The 16,759-nt window shown below is 41.6% G+C and overlaps 1 protein-coding gene across 6 annotated transcripts in view; it reads left to right on the top strand.

The window, feature by feature from the left end:
* tspan9a (tetraspanin 9a) overlaps positions 1 to 16,759 on the top strand; it is a 154,445-nt gene that overhangs the window by 83,334 nt on the left and 54,352 nt on the right. For 5 of the 6 annotated variants that reach the window (XM_046395302.1, XM_046395301.1, XM_046395298.1 and 2 more), the window contains one exon: positions 7,675 to 7,754. In XM_046395302.1, the coding sequence (XP_046251258.1) occupies positions 7,692 to 7,754 (63 nt within the window). In that variant the 5' untranslated portion in view covers positions 7,675 to 7,691. Of the gene's footprint in view, positions 1 to 6,218; positions 7,755 to 16,759 lie in introns of those variants that run through there. The other variant, XM_046395296.1, reaches the window with a different exon arrangement.

Below are 16,759 nucleotides of genomic sequence, written 5' to 3'. Positions count from 1 at the left end.
CATCATATTCTTTGACCAGGAGTTAGTGCAAACATGTCCTTCACTTATTGTTTTGCTTGGTTTGCCCCTTTACTGCTCAAGTTCCACAAGGTCCACATAGGACATGTTATGTTGCCAGTGGCATCCGTTTGCGTCCACATCAACAGATTCGACCAAACATTCAGGGGATCTAAGGGTCACTGGGGGTGACTTCTTTGGTGGGATGAAACCCTTTGTGGTTTTAATCCTCCCCTTATGCTCAGACCTTGATCCTCCATTCACACCAGGATCATGTGCTCTTGCATGTCTTAAACTGTATGTCTGCATGGCTGATACGGTTTCAGATCGACTGGTCAGAGCTGTGCAGCACTAATTCCTTGTGTAATATGAGCAAAGACAAATTAGCAAGTAATTATCTGGTAGACATTCTTTTCATTTTTATAAAAAGCAATGCCCCCTATTTTTTTTAATGCTTGAATTACTTATACCCTTACATAATAATGTAAATTTTAAAGACACATAACATTTTCTTAAAGTTTCTTCAGTGGGAATTTAAATGGAGCCAGTGTTTTATTTTTGGGATGCTGTCATGTGTGAGATAAACTTGTGACTGGCTGTGATTGTCATTATTAAATTTCAGTCAGTAAATTGGTGAGACATTTAGTGGCAGGATTTCAAAGACATCCGACAAAATACTGATATTTTCCCCATGAAAGACGTGATTGTGTTCATTAATTCAGCTAAAAATAGTGGTTCTAAATTTTTATTCCTCCTCGAGGCATCTCCCAAGGTTTTGGAACCGTGAAGGTGAATGAAAAGAACTTTTATGCATCGAACTAAAAAGAAAACTTGATTGAATTGAGTTCACAAATACCAAAGATTTCATCCGGGGAGGAGATTTCCTTATCATACTAGTCAAATGTTAAAACTAATTCAGTGTAATTTACTTTAGATCATCTCCACCTTCAAATGTTTTCATATCCAGACGCTTGTTTGTGACTCAGGTGATCACTCCTGCATCTCATATGTTCATGTTTAATACTCTCAGCTGGTCTTATATCAGTGGCGCTGGGGTAAAATGAGTATCATAAACAAGGGAGGATATATTTAATGATTTCATGATGGATAAATCTATCAATTACTCCTTTATTTAAAGACTAACCATGCACTCTATAAAATGTCAAAAAAAGACAAATATTGGTACAAGTAACCTGAGTCTTAAGTCTTGAAATAGCCAACAAGCAACAGAAAATATATTCATTTTAGCATAAATAAAATCTGAGAAAAGCAAGCATCGAGGAACAAAATCTGTCAAAACAAACTTTTTAAGAAATGACCCAAAGCTTAAAAAAGATATATGCATTTACACAATGATACACCCATCATACCAGACGCTTCCATGTGTCATTTTATCCCCCCCAACAAAACATCCCTCACACCAACCCTGCTTTTGTGCAAACAAACTACTCTGTCATTTTTTCCAGGCTTCACAGATAAAGTGCACCAAGAGCTCATTTGGTCAAAAGCATACTTCAGTTCATAATACAAAGCACTATATGAGTGGGTTTCCTTTTTATTTATTTATTTATTTATTTTTTAGCTCTTTCCATGTACATTCTATCTTCTGTGGTATATACTCACTGAAGTCAATGATGAGCAGATTGTATTTAAATCATAAGATTTACTATGTATGTAATTATAGTGTTTTCTGAAAAGAAATGTTTTGTTGTAAACAACATGTTATTTCTGTAAACTGGACTGTGATGAAGATGAAGAATTCCAGTTGTGGCTTCTAGTTTAACAGCGATGAAAGGGTATAATCAGCCAATAAAGTCCCACAGTGTTCATCCTGTGACAAAATGGTTCGTTGTTACCAGATTTACACATTTATTGGATGTGGTGTGCTCTCTCATTTCATTAAGTAAGCATTCCACCAATTTTACATATGAAGGTCATTATACTTGTTTTGAGAAGTGCTACTCAGCTGCTGAAAAACATTGGTGTGATGTCTTCTGTGCCTCTGCAGGAACCTTAAGTGTGAGAAAATAACCCTGATGATGTACTCGCGTTGTCATCAAGGGTGTCTGCGCCTGAGCTTGGGAACTTAAAGCTGAAAGTTTACATGTAGTCTGAAGGGTGTTTATCGGTCATGGAATGTCAAACAAAAGTGTGAAATTAAGTTGCATTATGGGAAATGTAGGATCCTGTATTCTTATGGGATAACCCATACGAGGACCTTAAACTCAGCTTGTCATTGTCACTGCTGCTTCAGTGCTGACCATTCCCTTTTTAAGTCTGTTTCTTGCATGTCCCCAGTTTTATGAAAGTGTGTCATGTTACTAAAAGCTATATGGTGATAAAGATATGAAATATAAAATTAGATAAAGCCAAAATTAAAGTTGCTATAAATCATTTTAAATAACCAATAAAATAAACAACATTTCACTGTAAAGTCACTACCCTGCCAGATACTTTCTCACGTACAGTGGTAATGCGAGGCTTGAAATGATAATCGTAAAGAGTATATTTTTTTTTATTTTACAGTGTTTGTTTATTGTGTTTTCCAGCAGCATAAAATTTGTCTTGTAAAAACTGAATCAGCAAGTTCTGAGGTGTATTCATCAAGTGAAGCATCTTTATTTACTCACTGAAGTAAATAAGGTGAGGTTTAGGTGAGTTTAATTAAATTTTTCATTTCCCACAGATGTCATAACAAAGAAATATAATAATCTATTAAACATTCAAGGCTCAGTTAACTAATTCCACGTCATTATAGGCACTGGTAGCCAGTGCAGACCTGCTAATACAGAAGTCATGTGTTCCCTACATTTAGTACCCCTTGAAATTCAAGCTGCATCATTTTGAACGAGCTGGAGATGTGAGATTGATTTTGACTGAAATAGGTATACAGAGTTGCAGTAGTCTAGACATGATGAAGTAAAAGCATGCATTAGGATGAGATAAAAATGACTTCATTTTTTAATATATTTCTAAGTTGAAGAAAGCGGGACAGCATATCTCTTTTAACCTGTCTCTTGAAGGTCAAAAATCAAGTTCTTGGCCACAGGCTTGATATTCCATAAGTCACATTGTTCGTGTAAGATCAGATTTTTTGACTTAGGCTGGTTGAACTATTTCAGTCTTACTTTAATTTAACTGAATAAAGTGATGTGACATTCAACACTTAACTGTTTTAGATATATTCTTTTAATTATGTGACTTAAATGGAGCATGTGAATAGCTCACCGGTGTCCCTGTGAGAAGTTGTGACAGGAAAAGTTTCAGAGAAGAAGATTATAGAAGTTATGTTAAAGGTGTAAGACCTGAGTGGAGGGGATGGCTTTGAAATACCCAGGGACGAGCAATGTTCGGGGGCAGCCATGGCCTAGAGGTTGGAGAAGCGGCTTGTGATCGGAGGGTCACCGGTTCGATTCCCCCACCAGGCGGGCAGGAAATATTTGGGTGTGGTGGAGTGATTATTAGCTGGCTGATGTGCCCTTGAGCAAGGCACTTAACCCCCTAATATGCTCTCCGGGCGCTTGACGCTGCCCACTGCTCCTGTGTGTGTTTCACTGCATGTAATTTGCCGGGTGTTGCGTGTGTGTGTTCAACTAAGGATGGGTCAAATGCAGAAGACGAATTCAGTGTGTGTATGTAAAAATATATATCCTGTCAATAAAGTTGATTCTTTTTAAAAATAAAAAAAAAGGTAGCAGAGCATCAAACTTTGATTTGATTTGACATAACTTTGATTTCAAGATTGTTTCTCACTTGGGCAAACCAAGTGAGAGTATGAAGTGCATAATGTATTTATAGTCTTTTTTTAAATTACTAATCTTAACTTCTCCTGTAATTGAGACATTAGTTGGCATCACTTATTATTAGTTTATAGTCCCAGTATCCTAAGACAGGTTTGGGGTTAAGTATTTACATTCCATTACCATTTTGTGGGGAGTTCTGGGCCTTGGTTCCCTCTGTATTCTGTGTTGTCTGTGTTTGCAACGTACTCATGTTGAAGGAGCTGTCATATTAACTCCGCATCATAGAGAATGTTTGAATACAATCTCATCCCACTCACCCCCTTGCATGTCAGCCCAGGCTTTCTCCTCTGGTCTGCTGTACTGCACTGCATATTTTTCCTCCTCTCTCTGAGCCTTACCTCCTCTGTTTCATCCTACATACGTCCTTTTCTCCTGAGTCTTGTCTTTGTATCTTGCTCTCTCACTTTACCCCCTCAAACTAAAGCAGGTGCTCAGAGTTCCGTTGCTCTGAGTCGATGGATGGATCTGCGCATGGCTCTGGAGGGAATAGGCTCGGCTGTGTCCTTGGGGATACTTGAGGAATCACCAACATGCACGCTAAGAGCCCCACCGAGCTCTGATAAATGTGTGCAACTCTCAGAGAGGACAGCACTGACGTAGATTGTATTGAATTTAGAGTTAAGGGCCTGAAAGCTCACTGGATAGAAAGTGCCTGGATTCTGACAGTACTTGCAACTTTTCACATAGTTTCACAAAGCTGGTGATGGGAAACCTTGTCACTTGTCACTTGTGAATAGCTATTTTTGTAATATGACATGTCTACCTTTGGCATTTGTATTAATGATGAATTTGCCTTAATCATTTGGAGTTTCTGCCTTACACAGATAGTACATCTCTGAATCGTGTGCTTAAGGACACGCAAGGCTTTGTGATCTGTTAAACTACTGCTGTCACATCAAAGTCTGTTTCTTCAGTGTGTGAGATTGTGAACCTTCTGTCATCTTTCAGCAAACAAAAGCTTTTAAGAGCCACATATAAACCTTTTAAAATGCTTGGTCAAGATGAAAAATGGGCACATGTTTTATTAGCTGCTGAAAAGCTGAAAATGTAGAAATATGTGGTTTTCTCCTGACAGCAGAAATACTCAATTCAACACAGAAATACTTATAATCAGAGCTCATGAGAGATATATTGTATCATTGGAATTTCTTCTTGGCAGTGTCTGTAACACGTAGTATCTACTATCTCTTTATAAGACAATTATAACAGAACTTGTACTTGAAGTGATGACCTCTCGATAGCAACTGCTTCATACATCTATTGGTATTCTTGTGGAGAGTTAGATATGAGGTGCAATTTCTACCTGTTTCCAGTTCTTGTGCTAAGCTAAGCAGCTACTGGCTCTAGTCCTGTATTTCTCTGTATTTGTACAGACATGAGATGGGTATCAACAGTTCTTTTTAAATCAATGCAGCGAGATCCAGGAGTAAATAATATTTAATATGCAAAGATTTTAGTATTTTGTAAAGCTATCATAATCAGAAGGGTGCTGAAGCAACTGTAGAAATCTTATTTTCTGTGCAGTCCAACAAACAATACAGACATTTCCTTGAGGCTGTTATTTCCTCTACAATGGTGAAACTCAAGAGGGCTGGATTTGCTTGTCTATGTCGATTGGGTATTACTGGATTTACCTTTAAGACCATTCAGTTGAAACTCTCCCTCCATCTGTTTGGAGCCTGAGCCATAGCTGGCACTCAGCTGACAGAAGACCATTACCACAGCAGAACAATGAGTAGACCCGCAGTGCACCTGTTTTAGCTTGACAGTCCTGAAGAAAGCTGAGTCTGGGAGGCAGCAAAATCACTTAATTAATTCAATTTATTTTAATTTAATCCAAGTGTCATCTATTGAAATGTGACAATGGCCACCCTCACAGTCACTACCTGGACTTTTACCATTTAGCCTTTGGTCTGTTTGGAGAGCTTGGTAAATTTAAAATCAAAGCTGTATAATATCTTGACAGCTTGGTGTGTGAATCAGCAGGGCTAGTCAGTGTTTGACCCTGGCTTTGCGTCGGACAGTGTTCAGCATATTAAAGCCACTATCCCCTTTCCAAGCTTCAGATGGTGCCATAATTCCAAAGCATGGACTCTGCCAGTTAATTGGGTCCCCTTACATGGTTGTGGGCAGTGCAGTGATGAATAACACAGAGGAACAGCATTACCAAGATGCAGCTCAGTACTATCACTCCACCCACATCAGATTCAATAATCACTGCAGTGATGATTGCCTAATGTTTCAGGCTGGTTTTCAGAAATATAAAATAAGCCATCAAAGCCATCAGAGTTAACTGTGTTTTATCTTTGGTAGCATTTATCAGTTAACTTACAGACTGCAAATTAAAACTGTGAGAAACTACATGAGCATGTGTGAAATCACATCCCTCATCAGCAGACAGCAGACTGACAGTGAAAGGTCTACGCATGCAAAAGTGTCTGTCAGCGATTTGTATCTCACACACAACCCAACCCTCCTACTCCACACACAACCCTTTACCCATCTACAATTACCTTGACAGTTCGTTTTTTTGGTTTGTTTGTTTACTTGATATTTTTTAATTCATCTCTGGCCTTTTAATTCCCCTGACATCAAAGATGAAATTGCTGAACACGTATAGCCAAAGCACACACCAAGGTGGGCCTATTAAAGACACAGGGAGCAGAGGGGAGGAGCCTGAGTCTGGCTGCAGCAGCTGCATTGGCTGTCTGTTCAGCAGTGGGGAGGGGCTGAGGGAAAGAGAGAGAGAGAGAGAGAGATGAGGGATGAGAGCAGTGCTCTTGTTGGGAGATAGGGAATGCCCGTTAGTTGCGTCTTCCGATAATAGCATATCAGTCAGAGAGCTGCTATTGGGAGAGCACAGCACAGGCAGTGCGGAGGACTGAGCCGCTGAGCACAGAATGGTACACTAGAGAAGACAGGCACACTCAGAAGGAGGCAGAGAGAGAGATGTGAGTGAGGGAAAAGAGAGTGCATCAGAGCACGTTGACGAGTGGAGGACAGAGAAGGAGCAGAGCGGTGGAAAGAGGAGAGGAGAGCGTGGAAACGAGAAAAGTTACCGGGTCAGCAGGAGAACGTGCAAGTGGAGCAGCTGAGGCTCACTGGGGTCTTTCTCCCTCTGGAGCAGCCTGGCATAGCAATAAGAAACACAGGAGGAGAGTGCTATTACCAGAGGGGATAGAAGGGGTACTGTAAGTTCTTCCTGGAGAGACAGTGAGGCAAGAGTAATGCTCCTTACAGGACCCCTCTGCACAGCTTCTTCAGGACTACCACAGCAAGACAGCAGCAGCCAACAGAAGATACTTGAACCTGGCAGAGGTGCCTGGACAGTGCAGTTCTGTTCGCTTCTATACTGAAGACTTTCTCTGTAAACTGTGTGCTTTAAGGTGGATGTAGTTGTGTTTCTGTGAGGCTTTTTATTTCTTTTTTTGTTCTTTTGTTTGTTTGTTTGGTTTTTTTTTTTTGTGCTTTTGCTTCGGTGAAGCAGTGGAGATTTGGAGCCTGAGTTGTCCTGTCCTGTCATCTTTGAGACTATGGTAGACTGTGCGTCAAGGAGCCTTTCATCAGCACCTGAAGCCTTAGAGCATGGAGAAGTCCAGCAGTGAGGAGTCAGCCATTCACCGTAGCCCTTCTGTAGATAGCCGTGACTCTGACTTTGCTCAAGCCTCCACATCTGGCCGCCCTTTTGGCGGCCGCGGCTTCACTGCCGGCGCATTCTACGGCTCCACGGGGCCGCGCAAAAACGCACAGCAGGGACAGACTGGAGCGCCGGCTGACGCCAGCACAGGAAACAAGACCAACAGCAAGTACAGCTCACCCAAAGGCAGCAAATACGTAGTCTTTTACCTGGATCTATCCTTTGTGTTCCTTTTAGAATTCAAGAAGTGCAACATGGCAAGAGGCTGCCTCTGCTGCTTGAAGTATATGATGTTCATCTTCAATCTCATCTTCTGGGTAAGTGGTTTTATCATTTTGTGAATGTTTTTCCCATCATACGTCATCATCATGCATCATACGTACATATACATATGTGCAGATACAGCTTAAAGGTTGATGTTGACAGTGTCAGTCTGGCTTTAGTAACTGCAGTAATCACCATCAGTCATCAATTATCCACATCCGTGATAACAAATGTGACGGCTCAGTGTGATAAGTTTATTTTTTTGGAAATATTATGCCAAAGTGATGGTTGTCAGTGCAATCATGGGTTTCTAATTATTACATCAGGTTGCTTATGCCTGTGCTCTCTGTGCATGTTACTATTCCTGGATGTCATGACAGAGTCAGTGGCAATGCACCAGGTCTCCTTTTGTATGTGACTGCTGAGGGGTGGGGAGGACATGAGTTCATTACGTTCACTCATTCAGATGGTCATATGATTTACAGTGAGCATGGAGTTGAGATGCTGCTTTTGGCATGCCAGCGAAGAGTAAATGTCTCTACAGTACACTTAGATTGAAGTGTAATGCAATATCCACCGAGGGAGTATGAGTTGAAATAGTCACGTGGGTTCAAGTGACCCTCAAGGAGGTGATCAGATTTATGTGCTGCATTTTAGTTTTTGCTCTTTTAATGCAATGTCTTTGCTGTTGGATAAAGCTGTAATCCACAATGATGAAGATTCTAGGTAAAGTTCAGAATTTCTGCACCAGAACACATTTGGGTCAATTTGTATAATTAAAAATTTGTGTAATCATCTGTGTTTATAGTAATTATGGTAATAACAACAGAAAAGTCATAATGCCGTCCATGCCAAATTTACTCACAAACACCATGATAAACCTGGCCAGCATGTGGCAACCCCTGCTGTGTACCCATCCATGGGTATTTGTTGTAAAAGTGGGCATCCCTTGAATGTTTACAGAACAGATTAAAGGGCTTATGGGTTATGAGGCCAAGTCTTTTGTGTGGGTGCAGCGAAGCGTGAAGCGTAAAAACATCCCAACACTGGGGACCAACCCCAGCCCACCATGTCACTGGATGGTGATCCCTTCTAAGTGGGGCACACTGGAGGAGTGGGCATTAGGTCGAGCCCAGCTGTGAGCGGGCCAGCACTGAAAACACACACTCATATACATGCACCACACAAACCGAGCTCTATCCCCATTATCTGCTCTATATAGTAAAACTAACATCACTGCCAGTAGCCAGGCTCAGGTCAGAGGCTGTGGACTTCTCTGCTGCTTCAGGGCAATATCTCCGTACCATTCTCATATCATTAGCCTGTCCATCGAGAGACCAGGGAGAGAGTGATTGGCAAAGACATACAAATGGCTCAGGGGCTTTTCCCTGTGCCTCATGTTGAGGAAATGTTTTTATAAGAGGTTGAAAGGGTTAGAAAGTGCTTAGCTGATGTCAGATTAATTAATGCAGACATTGACTTACCCTGAGGTGAGCACCTCTTTTTTGGAGTCAGTGATACTGTATGTCTTCATGGCCTCAGGCTTGTTTGAACCAGGAATTTAAGGCAGCACATCATCAACACATTGAAAATGTGACCAGCACCTGTTCTCATAATGTTAAAAGAAAACCACATGTTCTAAGCTATCCCAGACCCTGATCATAGTCACGGTCCACCCAATAAAGTGCTGTTATAGGTCAATCTTTGGCAGAGGTCACAAGGACATTGTTATCTGTTATCTTCTTGAGGGTCAGTCACAGGGGAATCTGTGTGAAGCCGTTTACTTCTCTGGTTCTTTTCAGCTCAGTTTGTGCTTAACCCTTTTCAGTGGCAAAACCCTGCCACCAATAACCAACACAGCTAATAAGGAGGTGGAAAAAGAGGATTTGGATTTCAAGGCTCGTGGCCTCTGATTCATGTGGAGCCTCTTGTTGGCCTCCATAGAAATGCATCCTGAGAGTGTGCAGAAACTCTGCCTTTAGTCTGAGATTTAAAGACTTTCGCTGTCATCATGCGTGTAAATGTATATGTGTGTGTGGGTATAGGGATCTTAAGTGGACTTTCCCCAGTGCAGCGCATCCCCTGCTGTGCAATAATTGAATTTTTACTCTAGTAATGTTTACTTAATGAACACCCACCATACATATTCCCTCCTATTCCCCCAGGTTGAGACTCTTGTTTTCCTCCAACCTCTTGATCATCTTAATGACAGTTTAATCAATGTCACATGGGAAAAGAGTGGGATGATGAGGGGTTAGGATGCAGCATGTGGCTGGTGGGGCTGTCCATCAGCATGTGACAGCTCAAGGCTCTTCGGCGGCTGGCTGACTAGCATGGTGGATTCTGGGGCAGCAGTGCGCCTGGAGCTGAGGATAAAGGGTTCTTTCGTCAGTGAGGGGTCAGGACAGGGTGCCTGAGCACTCTGGGGTCTAGCACGGGAGGGTGAAAGACATGTTGTATCTTGACACCCCTGGGACTGTGCTTCTCTACCTCTGACACTCCAGGAATCACAAGGTTACTGCAGCTGGTAGGGAGGTTTGCGTCTGAAGCTTTGACATCCATATGAGGACCAAAGGGGCAATGGTGTGCTGCAGTAACTCGACACCAGGTACGGCAGGGGTCTCTTCTTTCTGACTTTGTGCACACGCATGAGCACACTCGCTGCACACACCAACACAGTCTCCTTGAAAGTGCACTCACCACCCACACACCATCCACTCTACGAGCTTACGGTGGTAACTTGAAGCACAAGGTAAACAGGGGCAGGCACTCCAGGCATCACCATACATGCGCTCATCTTCAAGCCCCCCAGCAGTTGTTCATGACCATCTGGCTCCTCTTTCTTATGAGGGATTAGAAGAGTCTGAGCTGTCGGGGGAGTTTCAGGCAGATTAGAGCAGTATTGGGTGGTGCGGAGCTAGGATTGAGAGCACGGCTCCTTCGGACAGCTCTGTGATAAAGCCAACAATCATCCGAGCAAAAGGCTTTTGTGCTGTGACAATCTGTGGTTTAGCAGTGAGGTGGATCTGTTGTGCTCTCTCAAAGACATGGTGGCTGTTGGACCAGCCTGATTAATGTAACTCCTATTGGTGTCAGCATTGTGAGCATATCAGTGCTGGTGTTGGTGCATTTCAGCCTCTTACTCTGCAGTGTGTCCTGCGTACTCGCAGTCTCCACTGTTAAACTCTTCCATTCAAGATTCATTTTATTGTCCGCTGCTGCACTTATTTATGACACTGAACACCTTTGAAAGTAAACCTGAAAACACAACAGAAAGATGCGGCATCACACACAAGTTTATTTCTTTTGTTGTACAGTAGCTAAATGAGCCCATCTCACCTGTACTGTTATCGTGCCATATCAAAAGCTAAACATCATTTGATATTCATATTGAAAAGAAAAGTGTCAACTCAGCAGTCTTGTCCTACAAGTACAAGAAGGGTGATAGTATCAAAGCTCCTTTTTTAGAGGAGAAAAAAACAAATGTGTTCAGCATTCATGAATTCCTGTGCTTACTTAGGGGATTGCTGCAGGATTTACAAACCATTTGGTCCGAGGCAACAGAAGATTAGTTTCTCTATTGATTTAATCACTGAATTTGACATCTAAGGTTTCAAATGTACCCTTGCTCTGATGCTACAAAGACTACAGCTATTGACTCAAGGTGGTTTGTAAGAAGTGTATGTCTCTGTCTGGTTGAGCTGAATTCCAAAAAGCATTTCACACAAGCTGTCCCTTTCCACAGGGATCTCAGTCAAAGTTATTCAACCAATTTGCTTGTTTTTCATTCTCCATATTGGCACTTAAGAAGTCCAGTCATCTTTTATGGCTCAAGAGAGCATGTTTTATAACAAGCGTTTCTCTCTTCTTCTTCTTCTTCTGCTTCTTCATCTTCTCCTTCCTCTTTTTCACAAGAGGTACAACTGAACTGCCACTGGCAGATGAAACAAGGATTGGGGCACAGGAAAATAGATGAAGGTTGAATGTGCTCTGCCCAATGATGAAACAAGCTGTATGTGCTGTGCTGCCACATGCATTTAATTCCATCAGTCTATCGTGAAAGGCTGGCTGTTGAATCGGCTTGTAATGAAGCATCAACCTCAGCCGGTCTGTCCACCATCATTATATGCCTCTAGCTATGATATGATGGGCAGAGGAATTAATCAATGGTCAATATACCAGTCGCAGATTGTGTCATCCATATCAAGTATTAATACAATTTGCTCAGGTTTCATGAAATTTATAGTAGATAGACTGTATAGCCTGAGAGCTTTTAATATTTCTGCAACTTTTATACAGAGAACATCAATATTTATATGCATTTTAACCAAAGACCTTGATTTTGATTTTGATTGACTAACTCCTTGGTAAATATCTCCATATGCCTGCCTTTGTCCTGCAAATTGTCTGGGGATATCACTCTAATTTACACGTCTCTCTTTGGCTGTTTCGATTTTCCCAGCTGTGTTGTTTAGCGCCGCTGAGCTCATTAGCTTATGTTGCAGATCAGCTGGGATACTGAGCTGCTGTGTTTCACTCTAGGGGGTCGTGGTAATAGAGCAGGAGAATTGGAGGTGTGTTTTTTCACTTGGGCTCAGCAGATAGATGGTGCTTTAAAGTCTCCCACCCCATCACTCATCACACTTGGAGGGTGAATGGGGTGTGCTTCAGACTTAATCAGTTGTTTGGTTTTGTGAATCCCCTTGAAAAGCTGAAAACTGCAAACCTTTTATTTCAGTGAGTTAATAACTTACCAAGGTGGAGATCAAATGAACGTTCCTCAAAACATTAGAATGTAGTGTAAAGTGTAAAAAATTATCAGTTGACATGTAGGTTCTATGCTTGTTACTAAGTTAACATGAAGCAACAGGGCTACAGGTGCAGTTTAACCCAGTTGCTACCGAGTCAGCTGTGTGGTACTGATGCATACTGACAGGCGAACAACCTGAAAAACAGATGAAATAACAGCCACCCAGTAAAGGAATTACACTAGTGGCTTCTGTTATTGTCATCATGTTGTCAGATAGTCAAATATCCCATCAAGATAAATTGTACACCAACCCCAAGATTTTTCTCTTTTGTTTTTCCTTTGCATGCAAAACACAGAGATTTTGAGATCTTGCTCCTCTAAATATAGGCCAAAGGAGTTCAGAGTAGAGAGAAGAACAAGATGAGTGTCGTTAGTTCTGCGTACATAAGCAGGATCTTTTGTAAAGACTATGTGCCACATTGTGTGCCTCGGGCAATAGTGCATCAGCATTGTGTGGCCAATAATGTATTTATATTGCTGAAAATCAGAACGTTTTCTCACAGGACATGTAGTTGGGTTATTGATCAAAAAGGTCCTATCAGTTCTTTATAGCATTTTGTCTATATCTGAACAGCCTAAGGAAGACATTCATTTAATGCACACAAACAATCCTTTCTGTTCACCCTCACAGCTGATGATGATTTCATATTTCATAATGGACTTCATTTTTTTTCGAATTGATTGAGTGCAATCATTCCTGCTTTTCAGCTCACTTAGAACATTTCACATATCATGCAGTGACACTTTGTCGTGCCTATGGACTTGTAGGGATCCAGTATAGCTGCGAGTCAATACAACAGACACACTGTGATTTGGTCATCTCAGGCTTTTGAAATCCTGTTGCAGTGTGTGTCTGTGACAAATATCTCTGAATGCACATTCCCTTAATACTGCTTTGTTAGCCTTTTACCAGTGCTGCAGAAATTTCCCACTTTATTTCAATTTGTGGTCCACAGAATGTTTTATTCAGTTTTGGTGCAGCAAAACATATTGGAGATTGCAGTGTTATGGATAAAAAATGCATCAGTGCTAGGCGTGTCCTTGTGCTGAAGGAGTGACTACAAACCACTATCTATCCCCATATTCTCTTTTCACCCCAGGAAGACCAATCAATGCTAATCTACAACTTAGCAGTGAATTAATGTGGAATGTTAGTTTGCTAGTTCAGCTACTCAGCATTTTTCCTGACACCTAAAGGCTAAATTACAGTGAAATCAATGTTTCCCAGTCAGTGTCCACCTCCAGGCTCTGCTGAGGAGGCTTAGAGAATATCATTAAATGAAATTCCTTTTAGATTACCCTGCTCATGTTTAATTTACAGCATATGAGATGTATATACAAACTTACAGCACATCCTTAAATTGTGCACACACTGTGTTTCAAATAGTTGTTTTAGCAACGCACAGGTTTTAATTTCTTAGTGAAACAGTAACGTGAAAAGTCTGTTTCCCTGTAAGTACTACACATCTTTTAAAGCTGCAGTTGAGTCCATCACAAGCTTTAATGTCCTGCATCCAGTTCCACAAGTTCTCCAGAGGTTATCAGCGGGATCGCTGACCGACTCTAAGACCCATTTCCCCAGGGCCACTACCTCAATTGATTCAATTGGCTTTGATTCTTTTCCCACCATGAACCCACTCAAACAACCCACATAGCATCCTTGATAGCTTGTTTCCACATGTCCTTCCCCTTCCTAAACAACATTTAGAGACCCAGGACACACTAAGCAACCACATCGCAATACATACAACACATGAGCAGCAGATTGTCTTTGAATATTTGTATTTTACATGTGTCATGTTGAATTTGGGTCAGGAACTCACCTCCTGAATGGTAATGAGCTCAGATCACATCTCCAGTAAAGCCCCAACATGCAATGAGGCACATTCTCGACCACATCGTTAGCCATGACAAACGAGAGACAGATTTATGCCTTAAACATTAGAGCATGTATTGATTTATTTAGCTGAAGCACTGCAGATTACTGCTGCTTTATAACTCAGCCGGAAAATGCAACATATTGTAGCTTTCTAGATAGAATGCATCAGCACATATGCTGACTAAATGATCGTCTGTGAATGCCTGGCATGTTTTTGCTGCTTTTTTTTTTAATGGAACGACTTCAGATACTACATGGAATTTACTGTACAATTCAGACCATCAGCCAACATATTTGACTGTTTGTTGTGATTTGAAATGGATGCCTACTTTGTTGTCTTCAGACGAAAACCCAGATCTTCATCACAGGAGTTTGTTGCAGTGCTCTCGTTATGTCTGATCCAATTTGAGCTCGACTGCTATTTGATGTGCATGAGGTGTGCTCACAACCATCTCTAATATTCTCCCTGAAGAGGAAGATGCAGTAACGAGTCAAGATTCTCTGCTGTTACAGTAGCAAGATAAGTGAGTGGCAGACAGAATGTGTAAACCTAATAGGGAGGTCCTTTGTGCATGAAAATTCTTCTTCTTCCTTATCACAGCCATGGTTTAAACTGCCCCCTTGACTTTGCCCGAGTCACAACACTCAACAAAAGCAAATGGTTCTGCTTGTTGTGTATTTTGCACCAATTTGCAATTGTCAGCCGTATTGTCTGCCATGAAAGAGCATTTGCTGTGTGTAGGCTATCTGTTCTGTTTCAGAATATATGAGGGTTTTATTTGTCTTTAGAACTGGACATCTGAAGCCGTCCAGTTGCCTGCAGCATAAAAAAAATCTAATATAAAACGGAAGCATGTAGAAGCAGCCTTGTTCCGTCAATTTGGTATTCTATCTAGGGCACAGAAGGATGTTTCACGTCTTACTTTTTAGAGAGGTTTTGACAGTTTTATTGCTTGTGAGAAATGTAAGAGCTGCGCTCTCAAGTTGTCAGTGATTGCAAGTACTCACCTTAGATGATGACTGATCAGGGTGTTCACATATGTGTTGGAAATTCCTTCTGTCCCAGAATATGAGTCTCTTAAATGATGCACCAAACTACTGCTATAATGTAACATCTTCTCTTAAACAATGCAACATCCTATGACTGAAACTTTGGCCATCTACACCAATCAGCCACATCATTAATACCTCGGACAGGTGAAGTGAATAACATTAATCATCTGTTCACAATGCAGTGTTCTGCAAGGAAACCTTGGGTTCTGGCAATCGTGTGGATGTTCTTTGACACACACCACCCACCTAAACATTGAAGACCAAATACTAATTTATTTTGTCCATTTACTATTGTAAGGAGTTCATAATTAAAGATCAAGACCCCCCTCACTCACCATGTTTGCTGTCTCCGTCAGTCGTGATTTTTTTTTTCTGCACAGATGTCTCCATTTCTCTTATTAAGCCACCCAGGCTTCAGTAATGGGTGACTTGGGATGGCAGCAGAATACAAAAGAGTGAGTCAGGCTGGAGCGCAGTGTGGGCAGATTGGGGTTATGGAAAGGAGTCTAATTTGAGGAATCGATTATGGGATCATCAGCACCCTCAATGAATGTTCACATTTATCCATAGTGAGTGAGAGTAATTACTAACACACACCCTCTGCCTGTGTATACACTCATCAGTGTGTGTGGAAAGAGAAATCTCCATCTCTGTGTTTTGTCTGCTGATCATTTCATCAAAAGGACACACAGTGGCACGTGTGGGGTCAGCCCATTAATGGCCCTTCCATTTCACACACTTATCTACTATTTCATGTTAGCTCTTGCACAGCCTATTCTTGAGCAGAGTTCACAAGTAAACTGGGACAGATGGATTTGGCCAGATTCTTCTCCCCAGCCCCCTCCTGAGAGGACAGACTGGCAGACCCAAAATGCTGTCCTTTTCCTGGGTGGGAAGAAGCGAAGCATGAAGGCAGGGAGGGAGGGAAGGGACCTCTTCCCATGAGCAAGAGAGGTGAACACATTGATGTTTGATGACAGCTCCCAGAGAGGTGAGTCCCACCTCCCTCCCTCCCTCCTTCCCTCCCTCCCTGATATCCATATCATGTAATTTGTTTTTCTCCATTTGGTCTGTTTCATTTTAGCAAAACAGCAAACAAGAGAATAGTTTGGGTTTATGTTCTGACTTCTTCTTCGGTTAAATGACGTGTCTCTCTTTGGTGAATTGTCACTTATTAACCCATAATTTGCAGCACACCAATAAGTATGTGTTTTCATCATGGAATGATCAGATCAGATTTAGTGTCTTGTTCTTGTGGTCACAGATACATCTGTCCCTCATACAGGAGCTCTGCATTGGGTCTAAGCCCAGTTCTG

The sequence above is a fragment of the Scatophagus argus genome, chromosome 7 (genome assembly GCF_020382885.2).
Source record: "Scatophagus argus isolate fScaArg1 chromosome 7, fScaArg1.pri, whole genome shotgun sequence".
Taxonomy (NCBI): Eukaryota; Metazoa; Chordata; class Actinopteri; family Scatophagidae; genus Scatophagus; species Scatophagus argus.
Note: the sequence above shows the minus strand (reverse complement) of the source record. Positions and strands in the feature narration are given on the sequence as shown.